Source organism: Oryzias melastigma, linkage group LG3 (genome assembly GCF_002922805.2).
Source record: "Oryzias melastigma strain HK-1 linkage group LG3, ASM292280v2, whole genome shotgun sequence".
In the NCBI taxonomy this organism is placed as follows: Eukaryota; Metazoa; Chordata; class Actinopteri; order Beloniformes; family Adrianichthyidae; genus Oryzias; species Oryzias melastigma.
The window spans coordinates 28,185,050-28,204,517 of NC_050514.1; the positions used below are offsets into that span (position 1 = coordinate 28,185,050).

Genomic DNA, 19,468 nt, shown 5'->3' on the forward strand with positions numbered 1-19,468 from the left:
AATAAGGGGTCACATGTGGCTCCGGAGCTTCAGGTTGCAGATCCCTGGTTTAAACATTCCACTGGATAATCATTAAAGTTTGTTTTTTCAGTCACAGCAAGTTCTTTCTGAGTCACAGTAAGGTATTAGTTAAAGCAAGTATATATATATATATATATATATATATATATATATATATATATATATATATATATATATATTAGGGGTGTAATGATTAACTGAATTCATTGATTGCTATAATTCAACCAAATCAATCTGTATGATGGTAAAATAATTGGTTCTGGACCGAGTTTGCTTAATTTGTCTCGGATCGAGTCCTTAAACTTGCGTTTAGTCTGTATTCAGACTGGGCTCTACTGGAGATTTCTGTTCCGGACCAAAGCTGGTAAACAAAACCATGTGACTAAAGATCTCTACAGTCATTAGCCAGCAGTTACGGAGGCGGGTCAAAACCAAAGGAGCAAGAAGGAGGTGCTGCGGTTTGGCAGGTATTTATCTCAAAGTCAAACTGGTTAAATTTTTGGCTGAATATGTCCTGGATCGATATTAGGTCAATGAATTGATCAATAACCACATTTTATGATATGAATCATTAAAATGAATCATTACACCCCTAATATATAAATAATATCTCTATTTTCTAATCAGTTGATTGTAAAATCTATATCTTTTACTCCTCCCAGATGGTTTCTAGTGCCCAATTCAAAAGCACATTCATTATTCTGGACCAGTTTTCCTCCCGAAAAGAACTTATCTGTTAAACGAGAATCTTGTTTTGATAAAAATCAAATAAATCTTGGTCTCTCTGAACCACCAGCATCCCTTCAAAGACTTGTGAGAATGCTAAATGAACATCTTCATGATTGGATTCCTGTCAGCGTTAGAGATGCAGTGGAATGTGACTGATTGAGGACTTACAAGAGTACATCAATATAAATCTTTGAAAGGTTTAGAGTAGTTAAACATCAGATAGTCCATGTAGTAAAAGTCATATAGTCTCTGCCTCTCTAACATGCTAAGCTGTGAAAAATACTTCTTTGTGATCTCCAGGGAGGTCCGCTCGTCTCCAGGGTTTCTATCTTTAAAAGTGGGGAGAGTGAGGCTTAGCGGTGCGCCGATGAGCCGCAAAAGAAAGTTGGACTCCTCCCCCATGTTCTCAAACTTGCCGATAAAATCGTAGTGGATGAGACAGGGGTGGCAGAGCTGGTTGACCTGATCCCAGTGGATGTCCATCCCCACCGGCCGGTGCACATCCAGCAGGTACTGGATGAACTCTTTGAACGTGACTCCACTGCCTGTCCTGAGGGCTTCCTCCGATGGGTTGAGTCTATATCTGGATATAATGGGCTTCCCAAACAAGTTGTGGTAGTAGTCGTTGGGGTTCTCCAACTTATCCCTGTAAGCCGACACAATCCTCTCAAAAGGCTCACGGACAAACACAAACTTTTTGTAGGTTTCCAGACGATGCATGATCTCCTTTTGGCTAAAGCTTTCCAGCTTTTTGAGATGTCCGCCGTAGTGCACGGTGTCGTGCTGAATGCTCTGGACGTTGGAGGCCTTGCCCGCCAGCACCATGAGAGTCCTCTTCCAGTTGGAGCAGCCGGTTTTGGGAACTTGGCAGTACAAGAGCTTGTGTTTGTCCTCCACATAGAGGTGCTTGACGTGACTCCTGGTGATGATCTTGGAGATGCTGCCTTTGTACTTGGCACAGATCTCTTTCATCAGCTGCTTCCGGGCTTCGAGAATGCTGAAGAACTTCCAGCTTCCTTGGAGTGGCGACCCCGACGAACTGGAGGACGAATCTAGAGTTGAAAGGGACGAAGAGGCCGCAAAGACGGAGGAGTTTGAGAAGCCGCTGTTTTTATTTTGCAGGACGAGCGGACTTGTTTTCAGCAGCTTGAGCTGTCGCTTAGTGACGTGAAGGGAGTCCATGTCATGCTCCTGAGACACGGCGGAGGCCTTCTGCTTCTTCCTCTCAGTGTGAGGGAACTGCATGGGGGGAATCAGGCTGGTCAGGACACCTTCTGGTGTCTGGGCCCTCTGGTAACCGAAGGATTTGTGCCTCTCTTTGTCTTGCGTTGATAGAGTCTGTAAAACAAAACATCAAAATAATTTGTTTTACAGTAAATCCCCTTAAATAAGCAGTAAACACATTTTTTTTCATAATCAAATCTCAACTTTCTGCAATAAAAAAGGAGTCTAAATTCCCAACTTGGCCACTTGATGGTGCTGTTCAATCAGTACTTAAGCATCTAACTTTGACAGGTTAATACAGACAGTCCGATGCCACCCATGACCCGTCAGTGTAATATCACATAAATGTCTTTTAAACACCCAGGTAGGAACCTCGTTTAAAATTATCTACTGCCTGATGACCATCAGATGACGCCCAAGGCGTCCACGCTTTCCCACTTTTTATTTCAATTAAATGTTTTAATGGCGTCATAAAGTCATTAGACTGAATGTCTAATTTCGGTTTTACAGCAGGCGAGGTGATGGGACCGGCTCCTTCTCTTCTTCACTTAAAAAGCCACGTCTTTTTCCTCTGCAGGGACCTGTAGAGGAGAAGCGATTGCTCCTTCCTCCTGCAGGAGTCCGTATATTCTGGGCAGCCTCCAGATTTGGGAATGATGTTAAGACTTTTATTGTTGCAAATAAGGATGGGGAGAGAAGAGGCAATAGATTGAGAAGAGGTTGACTGAGCCGGTAAAAACTCATTTTTCTTTTCTATTTGAAGGAGATGCACTTTGTGGCTCCAAAATCAAATGATCAAAGAGAAAGTGGTTCTTATTGTAATTGTTGTTTTTGTCGATGACAGTATTTGCTACAATTTTCATTAGACAAATGAAACAATTTCTTTGTAAACAAGGCAATAGTGTCTAATAATTGTATTATTTGTGTAACACTATGACTTCAAAATTGTACCTAAATGCATGATATGATATCAAACATTTGTTTGGACGTGCTGCAAAGCTAAAGCTGTGTTCGAATTGGCTCATTAAAACCCAACTCCTAAAAAACATACTACAGGACTATCCTGTAACCTGCTCAATACATGTTTTTATTTCTTTACAAATAGGATTTCACCTCTTTCCCAAAGTAAAAAACTAATAAATATCAATATTTCCCAAAGACTATTTATTAATCCAGTGTGTTCTGATGATGAAAACATGGATAATTTATAAAAAAAAAGAATATATTGATATTTCTGGAGAATTCCTAAGTAACTGGATTTTAGAACCGTAGATTTGACAAAAATTGTGAATACTTGGAGAGTAGTGAGTGAATTCAAACATAGCCTAAGTCTGTTTTGAGCTACTATTTCCATAATAAACCTATTTTTTCTTTAGATTTCTATATTATTATACTATTTATTAGTTGCTTACACTTGCACACGAAGAACATTTTTGTTTGAACCACATTTGTTAAGACAATGCATTTACCCTTTGACCCTCGTGCTGTCTTATGGGTCAAGATGACCCCAGCCTTACATTGACGTGTTATCCCTCTCATGACAAATGTGGACATGACATCACCCTCACTCAGTCCACTTCTCTTATACAGTCAATGGCTACAACAGAGAATGTTTATCATTGGCTTCCATAAATCCAGGAGAATTATGCACATTTTCTAAGTTAATACAGATAACTTTTACTAAAAAAAAAGTGTAATAAAAATAGTACAAAGCGGAGCATCATGTGAGGTCTTGGGGTTTAATGAAAGTAATTCAAACAGAAGAAAAAAAGTTTCAAGGCGACATGAAAGAAGAAAAGGTGGCGGTGTTCTTCACACCGTGAGGAGTCTGGCCTTGTTCAGCTGGGGTCGTTTACTCGCCGGAGTGACTGAGTGCACAGTGTGAGGTCAGCCTCTCGACACAGATGTTATCAGACTCGCTGAGAGGTACAAGGCTGACAGTTGCTTTTTTCGCAATAGATAACAGGTGGTGGGGAGCAAACCGAGCGCCCGTGTATTGGGAGAGACGGAGTAAACTCACCTCTCTGGACTGCCGCAGAGTGGAGGCAAGTCTCATAGCTGGGAAAGAGAAGGGAAAAAGAAAACAGTCAGGTGAGATATTTCTTTTTAAAATTTTCTTTGTCCTGAAGATAAATCAGATAATGTCACAGCACAAAATTACACAGTAGGGTGAATGAAAGTGTGAAGATAAGCGGAAAGTCCCCAATGACAATTTTTTTAATTAAAAAACCCTTCCCAGTAGTGTTTTAATTATTATTATTACGTTTTAAACCAAAATCCCACAAACTAAATGTCTTAAAAGCCATTTTTCATGTTGATCTGAAGCTCCTGTTTAAAACATATCCTCTGAGGGGGCGTGGCTTTTGGAGCTGAGCTGCTCCGTCCCTGATCTGCTCCAGTCTGTGTCTAGCTAGCGTAAAGCAGGGATCTCCAAACTGCAGCTCACAAGCTGGATCTGGACCACATCCCGATTTGGCCCTGCCCCTGAACAATATCAGAGATGCAAGGTTTGTTTTTTCCAATCTGGTTCGCTAACACTGCTAGCAAAATGGTGTTTTGCTAACAGAAAACACTTTTAGCATCAATCGCAGACAAAACTGCTAACAGAAAACACTGTTAGCATCCATCGCAGACAAAACGGCTAACAGAAAACACTTTTAGCATCAATCGCAGACAGAACTGCTAACAGAAAACATTGTTAGCATCAGTTGCAGAAAAACGGCTGACAGAAAACACTGTTGATTTGAAATTATTTCTTATTACATTTGTTCTCTTTCATACAAAAAATGCCACACATACATGTTCAAAACAAAAAAAAACATGATTTTCTTCAGAAAGGGACTTTAATGACTTCAGTTCCACTTGTTGCAAGCTCTGTGAATGAAACACACAGAGAAACCAGCAGAAATTTGACTGAGAAGACCAAAAAAAGTTGCAGCTGTCTGAATTTCTCCGAGACAGCAGGAGAGCGATGGGGACCCACAGATTGGTTTAGTGGCAGCCTGGGGGCGTGGGGGTAGGTGGGATATGTATTGGCAGATGTGCAGCGGCAGGACAGACGATGTGTTTAGCGGTCTGTCTCCAGTTGGACATCTCCTTCCCTGAGCTTCCCCCAATCGGGCTGATATGTAATCAGGCTGACGGCTCTGAGTGGGGCTGCTGATGGGTGAGTGAAGACACCTCTGCCTGAGTAACCTGTCACTTCCAATTTGATAGCGGAAGTGATAGGAACCTGCACATGGGGGGATTTGGGGGAGGGGGGTGAGGAAAAGGGCAGGCCACAAGCCTCGGTAAGTGATGGGATGCGCAGAGCCTAACTCCCACTTAGACACGCCTCAGCGGGGAGGGAATGAAACACGCTGCCCTGATGCAGTGTTGTTCAGATTAGTATGCACTGGAGAGCCTGTGTTGCTGTATGGCTTTGTGTGTTCAACCTCGGTCTTCATTCTACTTAACAACACCGAGAAGAAGTGGGGGGAAAGAGAGGGGTTGGTGGAAATGTTTGGATGAGTCACTTTATAGTGTTTCTAATGGTCATACAGGTAGGATGTGCATCTTTGAGTTCAGTTGATGCATGAAAAACATGAATATTTATCACACGACTCCCACGAAAAGACATCTGAATGCAACGAAAGGAGCAGCCCTAAACTGCAGAGGCCGAGACCTCTCTATCCCCGAGCAACTTGTTGAGGCGCACGCTTCGCTATCGATCCGAGAACCCCATCAGGGTGGTAATTGAAATCTCGGAGGGTTCGCTTGCTTCCTTCTAAGAGGTCTCGTGTCTCGCTCTTGTTACAAGTTTGTCATGGCTGATGATGTCAATATCGTCTCTCCCACTTCTCTCCTTTGTGCTCTCACAGACGGCGTGCCGTGTAAAATTTGAAATGTGATGTAATTCTGCTGAATGGAACGTCCTGTTCGACAAAGAGGGAGCTGATTTGATAAATCGAAGCCTTAAATTGGTTACAAACAGTGAGAATCCTGCCTCTGAAAAAGCAATTTTCCCTCATGTGAGCTGCCAAAATTACATTTCATGAGAGGAACATTTTTTTCATGACAGAGTGCGAATGAAACAAGTAATATTACTATGTAAACAAATGTTAGGGGGCTTTGAAAACATCATTTATCTCTGTAGTATCCACTTGGTTGAGGCTAATAGTTTCTGTTTGATTGCAATTTCACACTCACTCAATTCTACTCAGTATATCTATGCTATTGATTTTCACCACTGCATGCTGAAACAATGATTGATTGTTAAGAGGGAAGCATCAGAGAGTGTGATACAAAAAGAAAAATTAACACCAGTAATTCCAAATTGAGAAGTGATTTCAGAAGGGATGAAAAAAAAGATTTGGCTGCTTTAAAAATTGTAATCGATTCTGTTGAGGAACAAACTGAGTTGTTTTAAAAGGTCTTGAGGTTCAAGGGCCCACTCCAGTGAAAATGTTGTTTTTAACATAATCTTGGAGCATAAAAAAAATAAATCATTAAAACTTCATTTCTGAATATTTCTTTATTCAAATCGTGTTGGATAATAGAGAGAGAGTTTTTTTAAAAACTTTATTGAATGCAAACAAATTTACAAACCAAATAGACAAATGCATCCAGAACAAAAGAATGACTATAGTAATAATATTTTAACACAGAGTAATTACAGCAGGGGAGATTTGAGTAAGAAAATACAAGTTTGAAAAAGCAGTAAATTGACAAGCTAAAACAAGTAATGATATGTTCAAAAATTATCAGTATTTTATTTTTAAATTTACTATTTATGAATTGTTCCAATTGGTTCCAAATATCAAAAGAAAATGCACATTTATAGAAATTTAGGGGAGTTGTTGCAAAAACTACAGTTATGATCAATATCTGAAAATTTGGATATGTACATATTTGTTGGGTAAATGTTATGCAAGATTTTTTTATGTATTTCTTTGACTGTATTATTAAAACAAGTTTTTTTTAAGGTAGTTTCCATCCTTTAGCCAGTGGGAGAGAGTGTAAACAAAAGGTTTACGCAGAACTTCCACGGAATCCCAAAAGCCCCGCCCACAACTCATAGGATTTTATAGTAGAAAAATATATACAGTAGGAGTGGGACTTTAATGAATGAATGAATTAAGGCTTATTTATGTAGCACGTTACAACACCACTAGGTGTACCACAGTGCTTCACAATTAAAAAAAAGAATAAAATTTCAAATTGGGCAAATTAAGAACAAAATTGCATGCATACAGATTTATTCCTATAATATGGCATAGACATTTTGTCATTGATAAAAAAAGACTACAAAGTTGTCTTTTGGATTGGTGGTATATTCCTCAAGTGTTGTTTAAATACCCACTCTGATGAAAATTTAGTTTTTTTTTGGCATTTTTTTTGATGATGGAGGACATATTTTAAGATAAGCTTAAAATTGCATTTTTTAACGATTCTTTTTCCAAATTGTTTTGAATCAGAAGCAGACAAAAAAAGTAGTTTAAAAAGAGCTTATGGTGGGCAGGCCACTAGCTACCTGCTCTGATCCATCTACATCTTTGTTTTCCTTGCCTGAACTGGCAATTTTGTTGCACCACTAATGTTAGATTGGGGTTGTCAGGGTCTGCAAGATAGCAGGAGAGAGTATTAAAAAATGGATTATGGGAAATAAGTTAAGGCTTACTTCCGCACCAACAACTCAGGTTAATTTCTAGTGAACTACTGCTGCTCTACAGAAACTATGTTCCTGAAAATGTTTTTTAAAATGTAGCTAAAAATGGGCAACTCCTAATTAAAAACCATTGGGAATGATTTTAAATGTAAAAATACATAAAAATTTGATCGTAGAGAAAATGGAAAGACAAGGTTAAATCAGAAATCATGTTGTGCTTCTTACCTAAGCTAATAAAATATCAGTAAACCTCCAAAAACCTTCCAGGTTAGATACACTCTTCAAGGTTTCTTAATTTTATGCTGATAGTCGAGTATTTTCTTTTTCTAGCAATTTGGCTGATAATAGAAAAAAAGCCAAGCAAGCTTTTGAGACTTGTCCTTTGTTGCCCTCTATAATAACCTTGAGCTGCCACATTTTCTTCAGAGACATAGCCTCTGAATATTCATGCACTGCCTGGCATTAAGGCAAGAATCCACATGAGCAAGAGTCACATCATTAGCAGATCCATTATCCTTGCGCGGCGCTTTTTGCAGAGGCATACATCAAACATCATCTTTTGCCCTGCCACTGAGGAGGAGCACGGAGCAAAAACAATGTGAAATAATGAGCTTGTTAAGTGAGGGCTTGTGGCCTCGCATTGTGGCAGAATTTCGACCGGAGACGGTGCAGGAGGGAGCTGAAAGCCAGACGAGGCGTGCCTCCTCGCAGCCCACCATTCAGACCAGGCAGCCATGCTGCGCCACCATAAACCTTTGATTAGTCATTCGCCACGCTGAGCCAGCGTGACCCCAACCAGCTGCACTCCTCTTTTTTATACCTACACCTGCACTCTGCTCAACCGATTCCTCCTCCGCTCGGCTCTTTAGGGGGATACGAAGCACAGGCGTGCTAGTGTGGTTTATCAGCTGAAAAGTGCTTGAAAGTGAAGGCATTAGGCTCTGAGCTCTAGTTCATTGATGTTTTAACTTGTTGTGGTAAGAGATGAAACGGTGTTTCAGCTTGTGCTGAATTCCTGCAGGACTGGGCAAGCGAGAGCAGCTGCTGAGGGGGGAGGAGGAGGTGATGGGTGAGCAACTAGAGATTTGAGATTAAACGTGCCAGAAGAGACTCTCTAAACACTAAACATCCAACATTTAGAGCTCGTGTGCATCTTTCTCACAGATGGAAATGGAGATGTGGGAGATTTTAGACCTACTTTGTGTTTGAATTCTCCAACTACTCAATACTTGGTGCTAGGGGAAGATTGGTTAATTTAAGCATCAATTTAATTCATATAATTATGGTTCATGATCAGATTCAGATTCATTTTGAACAACCCGATTCAATTCATTTATCTTTTTACATCATAGTAAAATAAATCTATTGCTCCAAAGGATATTAACAATATCAATAATAATTGATTTTTTAAAATTTGAAACAATGAAATCAATCCAATTAACAACTTGCCCTGGATAGACTGATCTGGGTGGATCGTAGAAATAGATCGACCCATCGATTATCTCAGTTAATTGTTACATCCCTACTAAGTGCACTATATAGGGCAGGAGTCTCAAACTGGCGGCCCGCGGGCCATTCATGGCCCCCAAGTCCATATTTTGCGGCCGCCGTCTTAATATGAAAGTTCAGTGTCTACAAAGCAACATCTTCTTGTCCACGCTTCTTGGATAATAGCTTCATATTTGCTTTATGATGCTTCAACTTCCTTTATTCCTAAAGCTCTCCATTTGCTATTGTCATTGGATCTGGTCATCAGAAAAGTCCTTAGCAACTGTTGCTAGCGTTGTTAGCTAGCTGAACCAACTGACCAGCCAACCGACCAACCAAACAATCGACCAACTACCCGACCGACCAGCCATTTGACCGACCAACCAAACGACCGACCAACCGACCGATCAGCCAACCGACCAACCAAACGACCGACCTTCCAACCGACCCACCAAACAATCGACCACCTAACTGACCGACCAGCCATTTGACCGACCAACCAAACGACCAACTAACCGACCGACCAACCGACCGATCAGCCAACCGACCCACCAACCAATCGACCAACTAACCAGCCAACCGACGACCAACTGACTGACCAACTAACCGACCGACCAATCAACCTACCAACCAACCAACCGACCAGGCAACCGACTGACAAACCAACCAACCATTTAACCGACCAACCAAACGACCAGCTAACCAACCAACCAATCAACCTACCAACCAACCGACCAGCCATTTGACGAACCAACCTACCAGCCAACCAACCAACTAACTGACTGACCAACCGACCAGCCATGCAACCAACCAACCAACCTACCTATAACCAACCTACCAACCAACCAACTGACTGACCGACTGAACAACTGACTGACCAGCCGACCAACCGGCTTGGCAAAATGCCTCCATAAACTGTAAAGTCAAAGGCAGTAGGTGAGGTTGAGCTGAATAAAGTCATGCAAAATTTTAGGGTAAAAACTAAAAGGTAAACTCTAAGGTGACAAAAAATGGGCAGCATACCTTGAGTTCCAAGGGGTTAATGAAATGTGAAACAAACTGTGTTTTGGGCGTAATCTAAGACATTTGCATGAGTTCCCTATTTCTTCAGGTATCTGCAGAGCATCATGCTTTGTGCTTTTGGAGTTTTGCTTCAAACGTGTGCAAAAATGTTCCCATTTACATTTGTAAGTCATAAAATTAACAAATTGGAGACAGGAATTACAAGATTAAACTTTAAGTGATTCAGAAATGAAAGCAAAAATAACGCAACAATCAACAGTTAAAATGCTTCATCTTATTTTAAAGCAAATCATGTGCTGTATTAACACAGCGCAGAATGACACTTTTCCATATGTGGTAGCAAAATACTATGAATAAATGATGTGTTTGGAAAGCTCCATCCTCTCCTCTGACCGCAGTTCAAGGTCAGATAATGAGTAAATCAGAAAGGATGTGCTTCAACTTGGTGAAAATCACAGCAAATTTCCTCCACTGTCCCATTTTGTTAAATCATTGTGCCTGTCGCACCATAAATAAACTAAAGTTTGGCTTGTAATTGTCTTCAGAGCAGCAAACGAGGGAGATAACAAAAGAATCAAAGCGAGCACGTTGGAGTGATACGAAGCTGCAGCGCTGTCACACACCCTCGGCTCTATTTTAAGAGCACCTTTGCTCTGAGGAAAACAGCTTCTCAGCCCATTTATTATCACCTCCATCATTGCTCCACACTTAGAATTTATGTAAAAGGTTAAAAAGCAGCTCTGAGAAGTAAAAGCTGTTGTTAAAAATCAGGTAGAGGTGCTTAACTTTTCTGGTATCCTTTAAAAACCTTAAACGGCATCGTACAGTTTTTATGCAGTTTGATCAAATAAACAGAATTCAAAGGCACTTATGTTTATTTATCGATGCCTGTTCAGGTTCAAAACAAGATTCCTTTTTTCAAATTACTTTCTGATGCGGGAAACCTGAGCATGACGGGATGGATGTCGGATGTGGAAAAGGTGAGAGAACGGGATCAGAAAAGACAACAATTAGTGGAGCGGCGACACATCTCGGCAACAATCTATTCTCAGAGTCGATTCTACTTGGGGTACCTTCGAGGTTGGGACATGCACAGACTTCTCAGGGCAGATTTCCATGGAAACAGAGAGTCAGAGCGCTGTGCGGGGGTGTGGTGGGAGGTGGCTGGTTTTAATATCATGAAGAGGAAAAGGGCTTGGCAGCTTGCACGATGAGGGATGTGTAAACAAATGCTACCTGTCAGCTGAAAGCTCAGGGTTAAGTGAATTATCCCAGCCGAAACAAGGTGCAAATGGCTTTAATTGGCACATATCTTATTTAGATGCAGCGCGGTTCTGGATGTATTGGCAGAGTGTGCAGACTGCAGTGATCCTTTTGTGGATTCACTTGTCCATGACAACAGGAGGCGGTTCGGATACAGAAAATGCAAAGTAATGAGGGATTTTGGAAAAGCTCTTCTGTTGTGAGGTGGGAAAACTGTCATGTGGAGCTGAGCGGCGCCGTTCTGAAACTTTAATGCAGACAATTAGCTCACTAAAAAGGGAGTCAGATGATGAAAGAGGAGTCACATGTTCTCCAGTATAAAGTGGAAGAATAACCGAAATAGAGTGGCACAAGTTGGAGTAAAAGTACTGTAAGTGCAATAATAAGAACATTTTTTATTTACATGGACTTTATAAATGCATCTCAGAAATTTTAACTTTTTAAAGTCTATTTTCCTTCTTCTTTGTTGTTTTGTGTTGAAACAGGACGTTTTATTTGCAGGAGGGGAAGTTTGTGTTTTCTTTTCCCTTTTGTGTTACTTGTGTGCACGACAGTTATGTAACGGAAGGTCAAATGGACTTCTGGGTATGTGAATGATAAGGGCAGAACAAAGTGGCGGTCATCCAAACGTGTCTCTCTGAGCTCCTTCTTTTACATATGAAACTTCGCATTACCAACGCTGAACTCCAGAAACCGGCGACACTAATATTAAATTAATATTGAATCACCAAAAGATTCAGATTTTTTGTTTTGGAAACCAGAAATAAGGTTTCACAGAATGCTCCATGTCTTTGATCTTTGAGCACAGCTCAAATGAATAGAACTTTGATGCTTTTTCCTGTTAATTTATGACTTTGTTCTCATAAATTTATGACTTTTTTTCTGGCAAATTTTAGACCTTTTTTTCTTGTAAATTTATGACTACCGTATTTTCCGGACTATAAGTCGCGCTTTTTTCATAGATTTTCCAAGGGTGCGACTTATACTCAGGAGCGACTTATATGTGATTTTGTTAGACATAAATAGGCTCATATATTTGTTATTTTCCCCACTTAAACCGGTTGCCTTTTGGCGGTTGTTTCCCAATAACAACCACTAGAGGGCACTGTAGGTTTGTGTATCAGTATCTACTGCTGTCAGCTGACAGAAACGCAGAAGAAGAAGTTACGTTCAAAACAAACGTTCCTGATAATCTAATCATTGTCCTCATGGATGTTATGATGTTTTTCTCATTTGCATCAAGACATTATTATTATTGTTTTCATTTTTCTCTGCTTGGACTAATGCGGGACAGCAAGCCATCAAACTGGGTTATAAACAGACAGAAGAGCAGCTAAAAACTGTCCTTTAGATTAGATGCAGCACCTGCAGGCTAGAAGGTAACGATCGCCGTAAGAAAAAGACAAAAAACTGCTGTCCTGAACCCAGAACAGAGAGATGATTATAGATGCTTTTGTGGAGTTCTTTAAAATAAATAACTTAACCTCTCAACATCATCCGTATCTTCTGTGTATTTTAAATGAGATAAACAGCCAAAGCCTCCATCATGTAGCGATGAGGCTAAAAACTTCAGACAGCTTCTCCAATGGCAGTGTCTAGTTTATGAACACATTTTTGGACAAGCATTGAGCATTAAATTAGACGCACATCAAAAGATTCCACGGAGTCGAATTTGACACACGAATCGCATTTGATGTCAAATCCAACGTTACGTCGAGCTTGTTGAATTTGTTCATAAATGTTGGACTATTCTCTTAAAGGTGCGACTAATACTCCGGAGCGACTTATATATGTTTTTTTCTTCTTCATTATGCATTTTTTGGCTACTGCAACTTATACTCCGGTGCGACTTATAGTCCGTAAAATACGGTAATTTCTCATAAATTTATGACTTTTTTTCTTGCAAATGTATGACTTTTCTATTGTAAATTATGACCTTTTCTTGTAAATGTACAACTTTTGTTCTTGCAAATCTATGAATTATTTTCTTGTAAATGTATGACTTTTTTACTCATTAATTTGACTTTTTTCTCATAAATTTATGATTTTTTCTTAAGAAATTATGACATTTATCATAAGTTTCAACTTTTTCTCATAAATGTATTACTTGTGTCTCGTAAATGTACGACTTTGTTTTTGCAAATCTGACATTTTTTCTCATAAATGTATGAATTTTTCATAAAATGTTTTTATCTTAAGTAACAACTTTTTCTCGTAAATTTATGACGTTTTCTTATAATTCTAAGACTTGTTTCTTGTAAATGCACGAATTTTTTTTCCTTGCAAATTTGACTATTTTTCTTGCAAATTTATTACTTTTTTTATATTAACTACTGTTTTTATTGCAAATCTATGACTAGTTTCTTGTAATTTCATTACTTTTTTCTTGTAAATGTATTACTCTCGTAAATGTACAACAATTTTTCTTGCAAATCTATGACATTTTATCATAAGTTACAACTTTTTCTCGTAAATTTAAGACTTTTTCTCATAAATCTATGCCCTATTTCTTGTAAATTCACAATTTTTTCTTTGCAAATTAATGACTTTTTTTCTTGTAAATTTTTGATTTTAAAATTGTAAATTTACTAATTAAAAATTCGTTCAGTTACAAAAGAAAGTCATAAATTTGGCCCATGACTTTTAATCATGTAATTTAAGTTACTGGCCCTCCATCGTACAAAAATTGATTGATAAAATATTTTACACGACCCTGTTTTCATGGTCACTTGAAACATTTGTTAACAGACTCCGGCACAGATTGTGAAAAAGCTTCATTATTTTCAAAATCAAATGTTGATGCAGTCTAATAAAAAAAAACATTTAAATAAAACTGCTTTATTGATCTCATAAACTGAACAACAATATCTCCCCTCTAAAATATTCCTATAAAGTGTTGAAGTGATGGCAGATGTGCTTGAATGTGTCCTACACAAGAAGTCTTCAACCATCCTAGAAATTCTTTACAGGGTGATTGTATGACTGTCCCCGAAAGACGATTCCACCACTATTTCATGAGAAAAAGAAGACTTTTCTCTGAGCTCAACATGTTTATTTCCAAGCTGCAGGCGTCTTTACATGTTTGTGTTTGAATGATCCTTTTCTGTGGCACCACGACTCCCAACTCCACCTCCTTCCTCTCCGTACCCGGCTCCTGCTTGAGCAGAAGAGTCACGTAGAGGAGGCCATTCAGCAGCGAAGGCTTTATTTCCATCTCACATTGCATTCAAACCTGTAAATCCAGGTTTGAAAACCTGCATATTGAGGTGGTTTGGGCATTGTGGTTAAACACAGAGAGGATACTATAAAGCTACAAGTCGATCTCAAAGAAAACGGGTTGAAATCACCAACAACTTGTAGAATTGAGTCATTTTTTTACAATGTGGGAAAATCCATTTTTTTGATAAAAGTAATCATGTCTGTCTCTATTTTCTATTAACCAGTGAATTTTCTGGTCTAAGGTTGAAAGCTTTCACTATACCTTCAAATAAATAAATGAAAAAGAGATTGCAAACGGCCGACACTTCTTTATTTTCAGTTTTTCCACCAAAATCATTTAAGCTTTGTCTGAGGAAGGGACTGAGTAAAAAACGTCTGATGGCCACTTTTATGTCTTTCTCCCTGGTTTTTATTGTCTAGATTAAAGTCAATGCCAATTCCTTTCATCATGACCTCCTGGTACACCGGAGAAGGGCTGAGGTGATGCGAACAGATGCTGCTATGTCTTCGTTAAGCCTCGCCGCTCCTCTGTTCACCTCTATTTGCAGTGAGATTGGGAACTGAAATTGGCCCTGTCACTGTTTACGCTAGCCTCTCATTTGAGTTAGCTTCACGTTCCCTTCCACACCCCTTGTTTTCCTGTCAGACCACTCCTGATTACAGCTGGGACTGATGAGTCCAGACATGTGAGTAAAGAACAGGGACCACGGCTGAATACCAACGGGATAGTTAAGGGGACAGGCTTGTCAGGCTGTTGGATGTGCAGCTTCACCCTCTGATGGCAGCGTTGTCTATCAAATGGGAAATAGCATGTCTAATGCAATCGGCTTAAAGAAAAAATATTCATTACGTTTATTCAATGTATCACCAAGTTGATTCTGGTAATCAGTCTGTTTGCAAGAACCTTAAAACTCTGCAGTCCTGCAACATATAAGAAAATGTTTACTGGATGTTCTTTTAATATTTAATGGAAACTTGTCCCAGCTCCTAAAATCTGCTTGGTTTACAAACATGGACTCTGACCTTGAGCTCTCCATAGATTTGATGGTAACATTTTACAACGACACACACAAGTTTTCCACTGCAGTGAGAAACCAACCAAGAACCAAATCATAATAAATTCACATTGATCAACCGAAACATTGATATTTTGAGAAACTCGTACTCAAACATAAGGTTGAAGGCTGTTGATTTCTACAAATGGGTCATTAAAAGTGCTGTTTGTCGGTCCTTGCCACAGTTTTGACAGTTTAAAATAAGTGCGTTTAATTCCAACAGTCTAAAACCGTGTGTGTGCTTCCCCCTAGAGGTTGAAATGAGGTATTACAGTTGAATTTTCTGATGGTTCTACGTTAAGTCCCGCCTTATTTCAGAAGTTTTAAGCTATCATGTTCTGCAGCTCCAGTATAAAAGCCCCGCCCATCTTTGATTGTGTAACGGTCGATTGTTAGCGTGTTAGCGTTAGCGTGGCTTGTACATGTATTGCTTAGGTTGTCAAAAATCTACTGGCTTGCACAACTTTCCAGTGGATTTGGAAGTTAGACAACAATGGTTGAGTGTAATTTTCATTAAAGCTAGCGAAGTCCATCATGTTGATGGATTTGCAATGAACATTTCACTTGGGATTGTTTGCTTAAAACGTTAGCCTTTATTAGCTTATAATGCCAGCATCATTTTACCACTAAGAATCGGGTCTCCTTTGTCTGGACCATGAGCACCTGCCTCGGGAAAAGGTGGAGGAGAAAGTTCTGTGGTGAAAGTTCTCTCGGTACCATTCTCCATATTGAAGATGCAGAGTGATTATGTTACCTCAAGCTAACCTCACTGTCAATCACAGATCCAAACCGCACTTCCCCCGCTCAGCCCGCATCTTTTTTTAGCTAAACATATAGTATTAAAATTGCTGAAAAACCCTAATACATGCCAATTTTGTAAAAATATTTGTTGTTGTATGAGCAAAATTCCAAATTAGCCCCCAAAACTTTAGAAGATGCCAAATTAGCCAAACAAGCCAGCTCGTTGCTTAACTCCAAAATAGCCTAAAATTCCTCAGTAAACTAAATCAGTCAAAACGTTAGCCTGTTGCTAAAATAGAAGCTAAACTCTAAATTAGCCTATACAAATCTCAGTAGACAACAAATTAGCCAAAAACATTATTGTGTTGCAATAATACTAACTAAACTCCAAATTAGCATAAAAAACATCAGTGGATGCCAAATTAGCCAAAAAAAGCTAGCACATTGCTTAAATACTAGCTAAACTCCAAAATATCCTAAAATTCATCAGAAAACTAAATTAGTCAAAAAGCGTGTTCGTAAAATAGAAGCTAAACACTAAATTACCATGTTGCTAAAATATTAGCTATTTAATTTCGTTATACATGTCAATGCTACAAGTCCATGTCAGTAAAACTATTTTCATTGGGGTGGGTCTTTATGAAACATTTCATAGGATCACACATGAAGATGTAAACAGTCTTCATTGAGTCTTAAATTGGGAATACCGGGAACAGAAATACCACCATCAGCTGGGCTCAAGCTTTCAAACGTCTCAGATTTCCAGGCGGCCTTGAAGCTGTAGATTCTAAACATGCCTCCCAGCTCACCTCTGCGGCTCAAGCCACCCCACAGACAGGACCCCTCCAGGCTTCACAGCAACTTCTGATTAGCCTCCAGCACTTTCTTAGCTCTGTTTTCCTCCACATCCCCTCCATTGTTATGCTTTTCCTCTCCATATGCTGATCCGTGCTCCATCCCACTCAGACTCTCTTATCTGCTCTTCGCCCCGCCGCCCCACTCCTCTTCAGTACATCACTTCTGGCCTCCAAACTCCAACCTATAATTTCCTCATGCTCCTTGTTGTGCCTCCTGTGTTTCTCCCCATCTACTATTCATGATAAGCAACCAAACAACAAAAGCAGCACCGAACAACAATGAGCTCTAAAACAGGCTCCGCTCTCTGTGAGAGATTTCTCCCCTCTTCATTCTGGGAGGGTAATAACAATAGAAATAACTGCTGCAACACTTTTGCTTCAAGATATTTTTTTTCACAGGGACTTGTGGTCCCACAGTGCTTTGCGTGATTGAGCTCTGACAGGCAGAGAGGTGTATGTGAACTTCTGAGCGGAGCAGCACTTACTCAAGCCCTCTGCAGCTTGGTGCTAATGAGAAGACTGGCTCTGTGTGTGTGTGTGTTTGAGGGTGAATGCTGCAAAAAGATGTCACATTGACTGACACTCCTTTATGCCTGAAATAACTCGTGCGCACATCAGGTGGCTGTTGCTCCATGGTCCCCAGAGCTGAGGTGTCATTTAGCAAGCACAACTTGTTGCTGAGGATTTCATGCAGCCGAGCACCAATAAATGAAAGATGAAGCAGCAGTGATGGGGAACAAGCTGAAGAGTCAGAAATCAAAAGTGACTTTGCCTCATTTCTTATGTTTGCTTGATTGTTGGGGATCAAATGAACCAGCCCAAGGTGGACTAGGAAAAAGCATTTTTGCAAATATGGGCTTGAAACCCAAAAAAGGCCCAACTGAACCAGATATACACTTATACTTGAGGATAGTTCATTCTTATTTTTAATTCCATAAAGTAATTGTAAGTCCGGTTTAAAAAACGTTTAAAAAACAAGTGTTTGTTTTTGATTGCTGGAAAGCGATCAAATCAAAGGTGCAAGCAATCAAATGAGACTCCACTTTATGAGAACCAAATGTTTATTTTAAATTTGCTAGAATTTCAAACTAAAGACTTGAAGCTTTACTTGCATTTGCAAAAAGGGACTTTTGTGAATTTCTGTGAGAATCTTAACCCCTTCACGCTGTGTGTCGATAATTCACAACGTATCATTTAATCCAGGACTCCAGAACGGGTAATATATTCAAACATTGAGGAGTTAAAGTTCCACTCTGATCATCTATTGACCTATTGTAAAATGATTTCCAGTTCTATTTTAATAATAATAATAATGATTATTTTTTAATTATAATTATGCAGTTTTTATCCAATTTACTAGGACATAGTTTCTCCAGAGCGGCAGGAGTTCTTCAAAAGTTCCTACCTTATGAGTTGGACTGTTGACAAGAAGCAATCCCCACTTCCCTTTCACCCATAATTGAGCCATCTGCTTACACACTCCCCTGCTATCTTACAGACCCTGAGAAGCCCAACATAAAATTACTGATGCAACCGTAATAGTGAGCAATACTGGAGCTATCCAATGGTGCAGTTTTGATCCAGATTCCAGGTCGGATGAAGAAGACAAAGACTGATTTAATTTGACATCTGCAAGTGGAAAAGAGTGGAGCAAACTCCATTTTTTTTCATCTGGTCCTGATTCACAATGATTTGAATATATATATTAAAATAAACTTTAGCTTAATTTTCTTAATTGATGTCCTCCACCATAAGACATTTATATATATCTACACATTATACATATACATGTTAGAACACCAAAAACACATTTTTTATTCAAGTAAGTCTTTAAACAAACTACTTTTAATGTTAGTAAAAATATTGGATAAAAAAAATCCACAGCGAATCATTTTTGTTTGTTTATAACATTAAAAAAAATATTTTTTTAGACCCACTCCAATGAAAATTGTCTTTTTTTTGTTTTTAAGACGTTCTTGTAGCCTTTTTCTTGTACTAAAGGATTTATATACAATTATTTACGAATAAAACTGCGTTTCGGCCCCAATTTTGTTAGAAATGTTCTTATTCTTTAGTTTTTTATGCTAGTTGTCAATATGTTTTTCTCTATTTTCACTTGTGTTTCCTTGCTGAATTGTTAATGCATACTGGAAAAATAAAATCACAAATTTCTTAATTCAAATTGCGTTGAACCAGAAAAC

General features: G+C 39.2%; 1 protein-coding gene across 2 annotated transcripts in view; it reads right to left on the reverse strand.

Annotated features, from left to right (window-relative positions):
* Window positions 1-207: 207 nt before the first annotated feature.
* Window positions 208-19,468, reverse strand: part of LOC112160794 (carbohydrate sulfotransferase 8) — a 280,529-nt gene continuing 261,268 nt past the window's right edge. For both annotated transcript variants that reach the window (XM_024295602.2, XM_024295603.2), the window contains 2 exons: window positions 3,995-4,032; window positions 208-2,088 (listed from right to left, as the gene is read on the reverse strand). In XM_024295602.2, coding sequence (XP_024151370.1) covers window positions 928-2,088; window positions 3,995-4,032 — 1,199 coding nt within the window. In that variant the 3' untranslated portion in view covers window positions 208-927. The remainder of the gene's footprint in view (window positions 2,089-3,994; window positions 4,033-19,468) is intronic.